Raw genomic sequence first — 15,841 nt, 5'->3', positions numbered from 1 at the left:
CTGCGATGCTGTGGGGTGTTCGGATCTCTTCTGCCTGCACTTATTCAAGCCTTCTACGGGGTCACCTCTATTGTACCCGATGGCATCTAAAATGGCAGTGTGCATCTCCTCTAGGCTGCCTCCTGCCACGTTCTGTGGGTCGGGGAGGGCTGCCACTACACTCTGGTCTAAGCTCAGCACGGTGAGCTTAACCTGCTCTCTCTCATCCAGGCCGTACATGGTAGCCTGCTGTTTTACTTTAGCGAAAAACTGGTGGGGGTCTGCGGTGGGGAGGAACGGAGTGATCTTTTCACAAGCGTCCCTTAGCTGGGTTACTGTTAAAGGGGTGGTGTAAGTTATGTCTGGGGCGCCTTCTGATTCGGCTTTCCTCTGTGTGGTTACGGGATTCATGGGTGCGGTTATGGTCTGAGCTGTGGGGGGTTGGGGTGCCTGTCGTTTCTGCTGAGCTGCGGGCGCACATGTTCCCTGAACATAACGCTGCGCTGTCTCGCTTAATTCCTGCCAATCTGGGGCGTTTTCCCCATCTAACTGAGCTCCAAAGGTGCTTTGGAAGCCATTCTGCACCGAAAGCAGAGATTGCAGTTCCGCAATCTGTTTCCTGCATTTCGCGTGGTCAACTGTGCTTTGTCTTTGTTCGGTCGTTGCAGCGTGGAGTGCTCTCAAAGCTGCTTTGAGATCGGAACATTGCCTCTGCAATGCCTCCACCTGCTTTTCCGATTCCTGTCTTATCAGAACGGCACGTTGCACGTCCTGATAGGCTTTCTCATACTGGGTCTGGGAACTGTTCAGATGAGCTAGACAAGACTGGTGAGCCCTCTTGGCATCATCCACCTCTCTATCCTTCTCTGCCAACTTCCCTTTTAATTCCAGGTTTTCTTTCTCGATGTCCCTGACATCGACCTTACTCATTCGGTTCCTTTCCTCTAAATCTGTCCGGAGCGTCCTGATGACCTCCTCTGCGCCTCGCAACTGTGCCAAACAGGACACAATCGCCATCGGCTTGCGTGCTTTACCTAAACTCTTTTTGTGTATCTGAGAGAGGTTCTCCCACCAAGTATGACCTATACTTCCGGGACCTGTCTCCTCATTTGCACAAAACTCTTTCCAAAGGGGCCATCCCTTTCCCTGCAGATATTTGCGGAGTTCCAGCTCCCACGTGGGACACTGGCCTACTCTGCTACTGCCGCTGGTCGCTGCGACCACAAACTTTGCTGGATCCATCAGACGTTCCATTGCCTGCATGGCCATTTCCTCTGACTCTCTTTTTATAATTTGGAACAGGGGGTTGCTGGGGTGGTGTTTCGAAAAAAGGGTACGGCTTACGCTATTTTCCGATCACAAAACTACCGAAAGTTTGTCGCAACAAAAAGCTTTCAGTTTTACCTTACAGCCCTGTTAGTACGCATGCACTAAAACACACTTCCGAATTTCGCTTATTATTTTGAACACCTTGAATACTTGTGATCTCTTTCTTTCTCTGCAATTTGGAGTTCTAATTCAAATTTCAGGGTCCTGGACACTGTGGTGTTTCCACTTACAACAGGGTCCCGGCGGATGTCGCCACTAAATGTTGCACGTTTTACTATGGGCGTAAAACGCGTTTATTGGAGTGTATTAACACGCCTCCGAGTTCGACGTGTGCTTAACACTGCTAGGCTCTGTTCTATGTAATTATTTAAGCTCTGGAGTCGCCAGCTGCCGTATAGGCAACGTCACAAGTATTCCAAGGTCAAATTCAAAGTAATAAAGACGATACACCGATTAGTCAAGTTCAAACGATCAATATTTATTATACAGTTAATAATAAATACTCATGCACACACACACTAAGAGACTAAGCTACAACTAAACATAAGCAAACAGAATACTTATCTAACAGGAACAGGCAAGGTCAGAGAACGAGGCCTTCGTCCTGGTTTTGTCTGCAGCCTTCAGCAAGCGTTCTGGCACTTGGGAGTCTAGCGGGCTTGGATCGCGTAGCGAGCGTTGAACTTACGGTTTCGGCGGCTGGTGCTCAACGGCTGGAGTCAGGATACCAGGTGTCAGTCGGGGCCGGAGCACAGGTTTAACAGACCGGACAACACGAGGTCCCTATCTTTTATAGGGGTTCCGTTGTCCTTCCCTCTTCTCGGGCGGGCTCTACCTATTGGATCAATTTCTTATCGATACTGGATTAATTCCCCAATGCGAGGGGGTCTCCGTGATGGAGGGGGCGTTTCTTATGTCCTTTTGTTCGGAGGTTTCTGGTGCCTCGATGTCTGGGTCTTGATTGGAATGTGTCCATTCAGAACCAAATGTATCTATTGTGTGGGTGTTCAAGTCTGATGGCCTCATTAGCATGCAAAGCGTTTTGCCATTTGCACCTAGCTAAGGTCTCTTCACCTGAGCCCAAACTGGTTTCTGCTGCTGCAGAATGCAAACTGCTCTTTGCAGACTGCTGTTCTGGCTGAACTGTCTGTTTCCCAGCAGCCTTCCATTTTAGTTTGGCTCAGTGTCCATTTTGCGTGGCCAGCATGGCTACAACAGAGCTCAGTAATGAATCACAGGGCTCAGTAATGAATCACAGAGCTCAGTAACAAAACACAGCGCTCGGTAATGAATTGCAGAGCTCAGTAATGAATCACAGGGCTCAGTAATTAATCACAGAGCTCAGTAACAAAACACAGCACTCGGTAATGAATTGCAGAGCTCAGTAATGAATCACAGAGCTCAGTAATGAATCACATTAATGAATCACAGAGGTCAGTAATGAATCACAGAGCTCAGTTATGAATCACAGAGCTCAGTAATGAATCACAGAGCTCAGTAATGAATCACAGAGGTCAGTAATGAATCACAGAGCTCAGTAATGAATCACAGGGCCCAATAATGAATCACAGAGCTCAGTAATAAAACACAGCGCTTGGTAATGAATCACAGAGCTCAGTAATGAAGCACAGAGCTCAGTAATGAATCACAGGGCTCAGTAATGAATCACAGAGCTCAGTAATAAAACACAGCGCTTGGTAATGAATCACAGAGCTCAGTAATGAATCACAGGGCTCAGTAATGAATCACAGGGCTCAGTAATGAATCACAGAGCTCAGTAATAAAACACAGCGCTCGGTAATGAATTGCAGAGCTCAGTAATGAATCACAGAGCTCAGTAATGAATCACATTAATGAATCACAGAGGTCAGTAATGAATCACAGAGCTCAGTTATGAATCACTGAGCTCAGTAATGAATCACAGAGTTCAGTAATGAATCACAGAGCTCAGTAATGAATCACAGGGCCCAGTAATGAATCACAGAGCTCAGTAATGAATCACAGAGCTCAGTAATAAAACACAGCGCTTGGTAATGAATCACAGAGCTCAGTAATGAATCACAGAGCTCAGTAATGAATCACAGGGCCCAGTAATGAATCACAGAGCTCAGTAATAAAACACAGCGCTTGGTAATGAATCACAGAGCTCAGTAATGAATCACAGGGCTCAGTAATGAATCACAGAGCTCAGTAATGAATCACAGAGCTCAGTAATGAATCACAGGACTCAGTAATGAGTCACAGAGCTCAGTAATGAATCACAGAGCTCAGTAACAAAACACAGCGCTCGGTAATGAATTGCAGAGCTCAGTAATGAATCACAGTAATGAATCACAGAGGTCAGTAATGAATCACAGAGCTCAGTTATGAATCACAGAGCTCAGTAATGAATCACAGAGCTCAGTAATGAATCACAGGGCCCAGTAATGAATCACAGAGCTCAGTAATGAATCACAGGGCCCAGTAAACAATCACAGAGCTCAGTAATAAAACACAGCGCTCGGTAATGAATCACAGAGCTCAGTAATGAATCACAGAGGTCAGTAATGAATCACAGGGCTCAGTAATGAATCACAGAGCTCAGTAATGAATCACAGAGCTCAGTAATAAAACAGCGCTCGGTAATGAATCACAGAGCTCAGTAATGAATCACAGAGCTCAGTAATGAATCACAGGGCTCAGTAATGAATCACAGAGCTCAGTAACAAAACACAGCGCTCGGTAATGAATAGCAGAGCTCAGTAATGAATCACAGGGCTCAGTAATTAATCACAGAGCTCAGTAACAAAACACAGCACTCGGTAATGAATTGCAGAGCTCAGTAATGAATCACAGAGCTCAGTAATGAATCACATTAATGAATCACAGAGGTCAGTAATGAATCACAGAGCTCAGTTATGAATCACAGAGCTCAGTAATGAATCACAGAGCTCAGTAATGAATCACAGAGGTCAGTAATGAATCACAGAGCTCAGTAATGAATCACAGGGCCCAATAATGAATCACAGAGCTCAGTAATGAATCACAGGGCCCAGTAAACAATCACAGAGCTCAGTAATAAAACACAGCGCTCGGTAATGAATCACAGAGCTCAGTAATGAATCACAGAGGTCAGTAATGAATCACAGGGCTCAGTAATGAATCACAGAGCTCAGTAATGAATCACAGAGCTCAGTAATAAAACAGCGCTCGGTAATGAATCACAGAGCTCAGTAATGAATCACAGAGCTCAGTAATGAATCACAGGGCTCAGTAATGAATCACAGAGCTCAGTAACAAAACACAGCGCTCGGTAATGAATTGCAGAGCTCAGTAATGAATCACAGAGCTCAGTAATGAATCACATTAATGAATCACAGAGGTCAGTAATGAATCACAGAGCTCAGTTATGAATCACAGAGCTCAGTAATGAATCACAGAGCTCAGTAATGAATCACAGAGGTCAGTAATGAATCACAGAGCTCAGTAATGAATCACAGGGCCCAATAATGAATCACAGAGCTCAGTAATAAAACACAGCGCTTGGTAATGAATCACAGAGCTCAGTAATGAAGCACAGAGCTCAGTAATGAATCACAGGGCTCAGTAATGAATCACAGAGCTCAGTAATAAAACACAGCGCTTGGTAATGAATCACAGAGCTCAGTAATGAATCACAGGGCTCAGTAATGAATCACAGGGCTCAGTAATGAATCACAGAGCTCAGTAATAAAACACAGCGCTCGGTAATGAATTGCAGAGCTCAGTAATGAATCACAGAGCTCAGTAATGAATCACATTAATGAATCACAGAGGTCAGTAATGAATCACAGAGCTCAGTTATGAATCACTGAGCTCAGTAATGAATCACAGAGTTCAGTAATGAATCACAGAGCTCAGTAATGAATCACAGGGCCCAGTAATGAATCACAGAGCTCAGTAATGAATCACAGAGCTCAGTAATAAAACACAGCGCTTGGTAATGAATCACAGAGCTCAGTAATGAATCACAGAGCTCAGTAATGAATCACAGGGCCCAGTAATGAATCACAGAGCTCAGTAATAAAACACAGCGCTTGGTAATGAATCACAGAGCTCAGTAATGAATCACAGGGCTCAGTAATGAATCACAGAGCTCAGTAATGAATCACAGGACTCAGTAATTAATCACAGGGCTCAGTAATGAATCACAGGGCTCAGTAATGAATCACAGGGCTCAGTAATGAATCACAGAGCTCAGTAATAAAACACAGTGCTTGGTAATGAATCACAGAGCTCAGTAATGAATCACAAGGCTCAGTAATGAATCACAAGGCTCAGTAATGAATCACAAGGCTCAGTAATGAATCACAGAGCTCAGTAATGAATCACAAGGCTCAGTAATGAATCACAAGGCTCAGTAATGAATCACAAGGCTCAGTAATGAATCACAGGGCTCAGTAATGAATCACAAGGCTCAGTAATGAATCACAGAGCTCAGTAATGAATCACAGGACTCAGTAATGAATCACAAGGCTCTGTAATGAATCACAAGGCTCAGTAATGAATCACAAGGCTCAGTAATGAATCACAGAGCTCAGTAACAAAACACAGCGCTCAGTAATGAATCACAAGGCTCAGTAATGAATCACAGGGCTCAGTAATGAATCACAGAGCTCAGTAATGAATCACAAGGCTCAGTAATGAATCACAGGGCTCAGTAATGAATCACAGGGCTCAGTAATGAATCACAGAGCTCAGTAATAAAACACAGCGCTTGGTAATGAATCACAGAGCTCAGTAATGAATCACAGGGCTCAGTAATGAATCACAGAGCTCAGTAATGAATCACAGGGCTCAGTAATGAATCACAGGGCTCAGTAATGAATCACAGAGCTCAGTAATAAAACAGAGCGCTTGGTAATGAATCACAGAGCTCAGTAATGAATCACAGAGCTCAGTAATGAATCACAGAGCTCAGTAATAAAACACAGCACTCGGTAATGAATTGCAGAGCTCAGTAATGAATCACATTAATGAATCACAGAGGTCAGTAATGAATCCCAGAGCTCAGTTATAAATCACAGAGCTCAGTAATGAATCACAGAGTTCAGTAATGAATCACAGAGCTCAGTAATGAATCACAGGGCCCAGTAATGAATCACAGAGCTCAGTAATGAATCACAGAGTTCAGTAATGAATCACAGAGCTCAGTAATGAATCACAGGGCCCAGTAATGAATCACAGAGCTCAGTAATGAATCACAGGGCTCAGTAATGAATCACAGGGCCCAGTAATGAATCACAGAGCTCAGTAATAAAATACAGCGCTTGGTAATGAATCACAGAGCTCAGTAATGAATCACAGGGCTCAGTAATGAATCAGAGCTCAGTAATGAATCACAGAGCTCAGTAATGAATCACAGGACTCAGTAATGAATCACAGGGCTCAGTAATGAATCACAGGGCTCAGTAATGAATTACAGGGCTCAGTAATGAATCACAGAGCTCAGTAATAAAACACAGCGCTTGGTAATGAATCACAGAGCTCAGTAATGAATCACAAGGCTCAGTAATGAATCACAGAGCTCAGTAATAAAACACAGCGCTCAGTAATGAATCACAGAGCTCAGTAATGAATCACAGGGCTCAGTAATGAATCACAGGGCTCAGTAATGAATCACAGAGCTCAGTAACAAAACACAGCGCTCGGTAATGAATTGCAGAGCTCAGTAATGAATCACAGGGCTCATTAATTAATCACAGAGCTCAGTAACAAAACACAGCACTCGGTAATGAATCACAGAGCTCAGTAATGAATCACATTAATGAATCACAGAGGTCAGTAATGAATCACAGAGCTCAGTTATGAATAACAGAGCTCAGTAATGAATCACAGAGCTCAGTAATGAATCACAGAGGTCAGTAATGAATCACAGAGCTCAGTAATGAATCACAGGGCCCAGTAATGAATCACAGAGCTCAGTAATAAAACACAGCGCTTGGTAATGAATCACAGAGCTCAGTAATGAAGCACAGAGCTCAGTAATGAATCACAGGGCTCAGTAATGAATCACAGAGCTCAGTAATAAAACACAGCGCTTGGTAATGAATCACAGAGCTCAGTAATGAATCACAGGGCTCAGTAATGAATCACAGGGCTCAGTAATGAATCACAGAGCTCAGTAATAAAACACAGCGCTCGGTAATGAATTGCAGAGCTCAGTAATGAATCACAGAGCTCAGTAATGAATCACATTAATGAATCACAGAGGTCAGTAATGAATCACAGAGCTCAGTTATGAATCACAGAGCTCAGTAATGAATCACAGAGCTCAGTAATGAATCACAGAGCTCAGTAATGAATCACAGGGCCCAGTAATGAATCACAGAGCTCAGTAATGAATCACAGAGCTCAGTAATAAAACACAGCGCTTGGTAATGAATCACAGAGCTCAGTAATGAATCACAGAGCTCAGTAATGAATCACAGGGCCCAGTAATGAATCACAGAGCTCAGTAATAAAACACAGCGCTTGGTAATGAATCACAGAGCTCAGTAATAAATCACAGGGCTCAGTAATGAATCACAGAGCTCAGTAATGAATCACAGAGCTCTGTAATGAATCACAGGACTCAGTAATGAATCACAGGGCTCAGTAATGAATTACAGGGCTCAGTAATGAATCACAGGGCTCAGTAATGAATCACAGAGCTCAGTAATAAATCACAGCGCTTGGTAATGAATCACAGAGCTCAGTAATGAATCACAAGGCTCAGTAATGAATCACAAGGCTCAGTAATGAATCACAAGGCTCAGTAATGAATCACAGGGCTCAGTAATGAATCACAGAGCTCAGTAATAAAACACAGCGCTTGGTAATGAATCACAGAGCTCAGTAATGAATCACAGGGCTCAGTAATGAATCACAGGGCTCAGTAATGAATCACAGAGCTCAGTAATAAAACACAGCGCTTGGTAATGAATCACAGAGCTCAGTAATGAATCACAGGGCTCAGTAATGAATCACAGGGCTCAGTAATGAATCACAGAGCTCAGTAATAAAACACAGCGCTCGGTAATGAATTGCAGAGCTCAGTAATGAATCACATTAATGAATCACAGAGGTCAGTAATGAATCACAGAGCTCAGTTATGAATCACAGAGCTCAGTAATGAATCACAGAGTTCAGTAATGAATCACAGAGCTCAGTAATGAATCACAGGGCCCAGTAATGAATCACAGAGCTCAGTAATGAATCACAGAGCTCAGTAATAAAACACAGCGCTTGGTAATGAATCACAGAGCTCAGTAATGAATCACAGAGCTCAGTAATGAAGCACAGGGCCCAGTAATGAATCACAGAGCTCAGTAATAAAACACAGCGCTTGGTAATGAATCACAGAGCTCAGTAATGAATCACAGGGCTCAGTAATGAATCACAGAGCTCAGTAATGAATCACAGAGCTCAGTAATGAATCACAGGACTCAGTAATGAATCACAGGGCTCAGTAATGAATCACAGGGCTCAGTAATGAATCACAGGGCTCAGTAATGAATCACAGAGCTCAGTAATAAAACACAGCGCTTGGTAATGAATCACAGAGCTCAGTAATGAATCACAAGGCTCAGTAATGAATCACAGGGCCCAGTAATGAATCACAGGGCTCAGTAATGAATCACAGAGCTCAGTAATAAAACACAGCGCTCAGTAATGAATCACAGAGCTCAGTAATTAATCACAGGGCTCAGTAATGAATCACAGAGCTCAGTAATGAATCACAGAGCTCAGTAATGAATCACAGAGCTCAGTAATGAATCACAGAGCTCAGTAATGAATCACAGAGCTCAGTAATGAATCACAGGGCTCAGTAATGAATCACAGAGCTCAGTAATGAATCACAGAGCTCAGTAACAAAACACAGCGCTCGGTAATGAATTGCAGAGCTCAGTAATGAAACACAGAGATCAGTAATGAATCACAGAGCTCAGTAATAAAACAGCGCTCGGTAATGAAGCACAGAGCTCATTAATGAAACACAGAGATCAGTAATGAATCACAGAGCTCAGTAATAAAACAGCGCTCGGTAATGAAGCACAGAGCTCAGTAATGAATCACAGAGCTCAGTAATGAATCACAGAGCTCAGTAATGAATCACAGGGCTCATTAATGAAACACAGAGATCAGTAATGAATCACAGAGCTCAGTAATAAAACAGCGCTCGGTAATGAATCACAGAGCTCAGTAATGAATCACAGGGCTCAGTAATGAATCACAGGGCTCAGTAATGAATCACAGGGCTCAGTAATGAATCACAGGGCTCAGTGATGAATCAGAGCTCAGGAATAAAACACAGCGCTTGGTAATGAATCACAAGGCTCAGTAATGAATCACAGGGCTCAGTAATGAATCACAGGGCTCAGTAATGAATCACAAGGCTCAGTAATGAATCACAGGGCTCAGTAATGAATCACAGAGCTCAGTAATAAAACACAGCGCTCAGTAATGAATCACAGAGCTCAGTAATGAATCACAGGGCTCAGTAATGAATCACAGGGCTCAGTAATGAATCACAGAGCTCAGTAATGAATCACAGGGCTCGGTAATGAATTGCAGAGCTCAGTAATAAAACACAGCGCTCAGTAATGAATCACAGAGCTCAGTAATGAATCACAGGGCTCAGTAATGAATCACAGAGCTCAGTAATGAAATGCAGGGCTCGGTAATGAATCACAGAGGTCAGTAATGAATCACAGAGCTCAGTAATGAATCACAGAGCTCAGTAATGAATCACAGAGCTCAGTAATAAAACACAGCGCTCAGTAATGAATCACAGAGCTCAGTAATGAATCACAGGGCTCATTAATGAATCACAGAGCTCAGTAATGAAATGCAGGGCTCGGTAATGAATCACAGGGCTCGGTAATAACTGAGCTCGTCAGTGCAGGAAGTGAGGTGGTTGCAGTCTTGGTGGGGCGTTCCTCGCCGTGATCAAAAACACATCAGAGTCCCGTTTGATAGAGGGGGTCATTAGTGCCAAGAAAGACCCGGCTATATGTGCCCAAAACGTTTTGGACGTTAAATCACGTCTGGAGTTAACATCTCAGGTTTACGACCTTTACGACCTAACTGGGTAAAGTTAGAGATGTTCTAGGTTCTAAACAAGTGAAAGGGAAGGGGAGTGTAAATGGGACAGAAGGGAAAGATAAACGACAGGAGAGTTGGTGGAACAAGACCAAAGGGAGGTGGTTACGGGTCAAGTAAATAAACAAAAGTTGGGTCTGGAGGAGATGCGAATGGCAGAATGACAACCAACTGCTGCCCGGGAGCAAAAACAAGAGAAAATGTGAGCAAAAGCGAAACCTGCAAAGGGAAGGAAATAAAATGGGAGCAGAGATTATGGTGTGAAGTAGCTGAACTCAATGTTGAGTTCAGAAGAGTATAAAGTGCCTCATGGTAAAATGGAAAGGTGATGTTCCTCAAACGTGCGTCGACCTTCATTGGAACAGTGCAGACCGAGGACAGAGAGATCAACATGAGAGCAAGGTGAAGAATTAAAACAGCTGCAACTGGACTCTTCCTGGACTTCCCTGTCTCCATCTTCGGGAATAATCTATCAGTCCACATTCACTATAAGCTCACTGACTCCCATAGCTGCAGTGACTACACTTCCTCGCACCCCATTCCCACAACTCCGCTCTCCCAGTGTCTTCGTCTCCATTGCATCTATTCTGATGATGCAACTTTCCATAGCATCACTTCTGATGTGTCTTAGAACATAGAACATAGAGCATTACAGCGCAGTATGGGCCCTTCGGCCCTCGATGTTGCGCCGACCTGTGAAACCATCTGAAGCCTATCTGACCTACACTATTCCATTTTCATCCATATGTCCATCCAGCGACCACTTAAATGCCCTTAAAGTTGGCAAGTCTACTACTGTTGCAGGCAGGGCGTTCCACACTCCTACTACTCTCTGAGTAAAGAAACTGCCTCTGACATCTGTCCTATATCTACTACCCCTCAATTTAAAGCTATGTCCCCTCGTGTTGGTCATCACCATCCGAGGAAAGAGACTCACTGTCCACCCTATCTAACCCTTTGACTATCTTATATGTCTCTATTAAGTCACCTCTCAGCCTTCTCCTCTCTAACGAAAACAACCTCAAGTCCCTGAGCCTTTCCTCATAAGACCTTCCCTCCATACCAGGCAACATCCTAGTAAATCTCCTCTGAACCCTTTCCAAAGCTTCCACATCCTTCCTGGTGACCAGAACTGCACGCAGTACTCCAGGAGCGGCCGCACCAGAGTTATGTACAGCTGCAGCATGACCTTGTGGCTCTGAAACTCAATCCCCCTACTGATAAAGGATAGCACACCATATGCCTTTTTAACAGCCCTATTAACCTGGGTAGCAACTTTCAGGGATTTATGTACCTGGATGCCGAGATCTCTCTGTTCATCTACACTACCAAGAATCTTGCCATTAGCCCAGTACTCTGCATTCCTGTTACTCCTTCCAAAGTGAACCACCTCACACTTTTCCGCATTAAACTCCATCTGCCACCTCTCAGCCCAGCTCTGCAGCTTATCTATGTCCCTCTATATCCTATAACATCCTTCAGCACTATCCACAACTCCACCGACCTTCGTGTCATCTGCAAATATACTAACCCATCCTTCTACACCCTCTTCCAGGTCATTTATAAAAATGACAAAGAGCAGTGGCCCCAAAACAGATCCTTGCGGTACACCACTAGTAACTGAACTCCAGGATGAACATTTGCCATCAACCACCACCCTCTGTCTTCTTTCAGCTAGCCATTTACTGATCCAAACCGCTAAATCACCTTCAATCCCATACTTCCTTATTTTCTGCAATAGCCTACCGTGTGGAACCTTATCAAACGCCTTACTGAAATCCATATACACCACATCAACCGCTTTACCCTCATCCACCTGTTTGGTCACCTTCTCAAAAAACTCAATAAGGTTTGTGAGGCATGACCCACCCTTCACAAAATCGTGTTGACTATCGCTAATCAACTTGTTCTTTTCAAGATGATTATAAACCCTATCTCTTATAACCTTTTCCAACATTTTACCCACAACCGAAGTAAGGCTCACAGGTCTATAATTACCTGGGTTGTCTCTACTCCCCTTTTTGAACAAGGGGACAACATTTGCTATCCTCCAGTCTTCCGGCACTATTCCTGTTGACAAAGACGACATAAAGATCAGGGACAAAGGCTCTGCAATCTCTTCCCTGGCTTCCCAGAGAATCCTAGGATAAATCCCATCTGGGCCCAGGGGACTTATCTATTTTTACACTTTCCAAAATTGCTAACACCTCCTCCTTGTGAACCTCAATTCCATCTAGCCTGGTCGACTGAACCTGAGTATTCTCCTCGACAACATTGTCTTTCTCCAGTGTAAACACTAAGGAAAAATATCCATTTAACGCTTCCCCTATCTCCTCTGATTCCACACACAACTTTCCACTACTATCCTTGATTGGCCCTAATCTTACTCTAGTCATTCTTTTGTTCCTGATATACCTATAGAAAGCCTTAGGGTTTTCCTTGATCCTATCCGCCAACGACTTTTCGTGTCCTCTCCTCGCTCTTCTTAACTCTCCCTTTAGGTCCTTCCTGGCTAACTTGTAACTCTCAAGTGCTCTAACTGAGCCTTCATGTCTCATCCTAACATAAGCCTTCTTCTTCCTCTTGACAAGTGCTTCAACTTCCTTAGTAAACCACGGTTCCCTTGCTCTTCCTTTTTCCATACCCGTGTTGACCAGGCTCCGTCACATGTGCCCAATGTGTTCCCCCCCCCCCCGCTCCCCCCCCCACCCCTGACAGCATTCCAAAAGCACTTCCCCTCTGGTCCTCTCTGCAATCATCCCCAACACTCTCTCCTTTTCCCATGATACCTTTCCAGGCAAATGTAGAAGATGCAAAATCTGCTCATTTTTCTCGCACTCCAAAGCCCCAAACATTCCTTCCCGATAGAAACACGGATTCATTTGTATTGACAACACATAACGCTCAGCAGGTCTGGTAGAACTCATGGAGAAAGAAATAATTAACATTTCAGGTCAATGACTTCATCAGAACAGATCTGACCTGCTAAACGTTTCCAGTATTCTCTGCTTTTATTTCAAATTTCCAGCACCTTCAGTGTTTTTCTGTTGAATTAATGGTTTACGTTTTGCTTCTTTCAATCTCGCTCGCTGTATTCACTTTTCACCATGTGGTCTCGTCCATGGCAGATTGGGTGACCGTTTTGCGCAACACCTCCATTCAGTCTGCATTCATCACTACCTACCTGCCATTTTAATTCTCCGACTCTCGCGCTGATCTCTCTCTGCAATGTTCAGATGAAACTTTGCGTAAGCTTGAGGAACGTCGCTCGCATCTTGCGATTTGGCATTTTATTGCCTTCCAGATTCAACGTCGAGTCCAACGATTTCAGAACTTAAACTTTGGTATTCAAGCCACAGGTTTGGGTAATAAAAAGACGGGGAGCATTAACAAAGACGAGAGTTTGATAAAAACACGAGGACTCGGTGATGAAGGGACGGGATTCCTGCTCCAGCCCATTCCCCCAATGTCCTTGCTTTCAGCATTTTGAATGTTCCCCCAAGCGACCCTTCAGCCAGGAAGGAATTTCTTGTTTTCTGTTTCTATTGCTGCAGTTGAAGGGGTGACCTGTGCAGGGAGGTGTGAGTACCTGGGTGCAAGTGTTCAATCAGCTTCTTGCCTTATTTTTCAAGGTTCGGGAGACACTCTCGGGATGAGCCTTCGATCCTGGTCCCTCTCCAGCAATGCTGCAGGTAAGGCTGACCATTACACATGCCTCTGTCAATAACACCTGAGGTCACCAACCCTCCAGGATTGGTCTGGAGTCTCCGGGAATCAAAGGTCAATCTCACGGCGTGTGACCCTGGAGAGAAATCATCGGGACATTATAGAAGGTTTTTTTGTTGTAATTTTCTTTGAATATTTCTCTTCACCAGATCTCAAAACATTGAAATAGGCCAAAAATGCTGGCTGGCTGATAGCCGTGCGTTATCCAATTGGGCAATGAGTCTTTTTGCTTTCTAATTGGCGGAGGAGTTCCGTGAGTCACAAGGACGGATGTGTTGGCCGACTATTGGCTGGAACGCGGGGGCGAGTCATGTGATGGAACCTCCAGGAATAAACTGAATCACAGTTGGCAACCCTGGTTACAACAGGCCCATGGAGGAGGACCTGCAAAGGGCTCTGCATACCACTGATGAGATACCAGACCCTAACTCAGAATAAGCCTGCCCTGTCACTCCCCACTCCATAGTTCCTGCGCCAGGGACTCCAAAGAGAAAGGCCCTTCAGCCCATCGATTCACCCCCTCCCCAATCAGGCTCCAAATTAACAAATTTCTCCCCTCCGCCTCACCCTCTAATTTCATTGCTTTCCTTCTTGCTTGCGAATTGTCACTGGCCTTTGACCTCTCACAGTCTATGCCCTTTGACCTCCCACAGTTCATGCCCTGTGACTCCAGAGAGAGTCCGTGGCCTTTGACCTATTCTACAGCCTGAAACCCAGGGCCAAAAGGTGGAGATAGAGATTGTTGTAGAACTGTTTCTCATGTTTTTATTTTGTTTCGATGCCACCCTGAAAACTGACGGTTGTTGTTGCTGTACAGAATACGGAGAGGGACCTTTCTCCGCCTGCAGCTTCTGGCCACCGAGAGCTACAGATTCAGCGACGTGATGAGAGAATCGCTGCAGAGTGACGGGCTCGCCCCCATCCTGAGTGAGCCTCACCTCATCGCTCTTAACCGCAGGCTCCTCACCATCCTGGAAACTGTTAAAGACTGTATCAGTCGACATGGCGAGCGCAAAGTGCTGCAGGGTGATCTGGGAGCTTGGCCTGCCAGGCACTAGCAAGGTTGGGGTGGGTGGGAGGGAGGGGGGGAGGGGGCAGTGAGTGCCCTTGGGGGAAGCGGTCACGGGGGGAGGGGGGAAGGAGGCTTTGCGTTACTGACATTGTGTGGGGCGATTGTGAGCTCTGACACACACGGGATCAGGATGAACATATGAATTTGCCACGTCCTCCTCACCGATGACTGCCCTCCTCCAGTTTGGCGTCATCCGTAAATTTAGAAATTGTGTTCTTGATTCCAAAGTCCTGGCACTGGTCCTTGTCAACGTTCCCCCCCCCCCCCCCCCCCCCCTGCAACTCTTACAAACAAAAAAAAAACACAATTGGGAGCAGGAGTAGGCCACTTGGCCCCTCCAGCCTGTTCCCCATTTAACAAGGTCCTGGCTGATCCTGAAGGTAACCTGGCATTCCTGCGATAACCTTTCACAGCGCCCCCCCCCCCTTGCTAATCAAGAATCTATCTAGCCCTAGCACGGTGGCGCAGTGGTTAGCACTGCTGCTTCATGCCGCTGAGGACCCGGGTTTGATCCCCACCCCAGGTCACTGTCCGTGTAGAGTTTGCACATTCTCCCCGTATCTGTGTGAGTTTCACCCCCACAACCCAAAGATGTGCAGGGTGGGTGGATTGGCCGCGCTAAATTGCCCCTTA

General features: G+C 45.0%; 1 protein-coding gene across 1 annotated transcript in view; it reads left to right on the top strand.

The window, feature by feature from the left end:
• The window catches only part of LOC119956632 (extracellular serine/threonine protein kinase FAM20C-like), a 37,741-nt gene extending 22,547 nt beyond the window's left edge, over nt 1–15,194 (top strand). The window contains exons 5-6 of the mRNA XM_038783972.1: nt 14,004–14,102; nt 14,954–15,194. Of these exons, the coding sequence (XP_038639900.1) occupies nt 14,004–14,102; nt 14,954–15,194 (340 nt within the window). The remainder of the gene's footprint in view (nt 1–14,003; nt 14,103–14,953) is intronic.
• Nucleotides 15,195–15,841: the final 647 nt, after the last annotated feature.

This window comes from Scyliorhinus canicula, chromosome 23 (assembly GCF_902713615.1).
Source record: "Scyliorhinus canicula chromosome 23, sScyCan1.1, whole genome shotgun sequence".
NCBI classification, from domain to species: domain Eukaryota; kingdom Metazoa; phylum Chordata; class Chondrichthyes; order Carcharhiniformes; family Scyliorhinidae; genus Scyliorhinus; species Scyliorhinus canicula.
The sequence above is the reverse complement of the archived record's forward strand: the minus strand, read 5'-3'. Positions and strand labels throughout refer to the sequence as shown.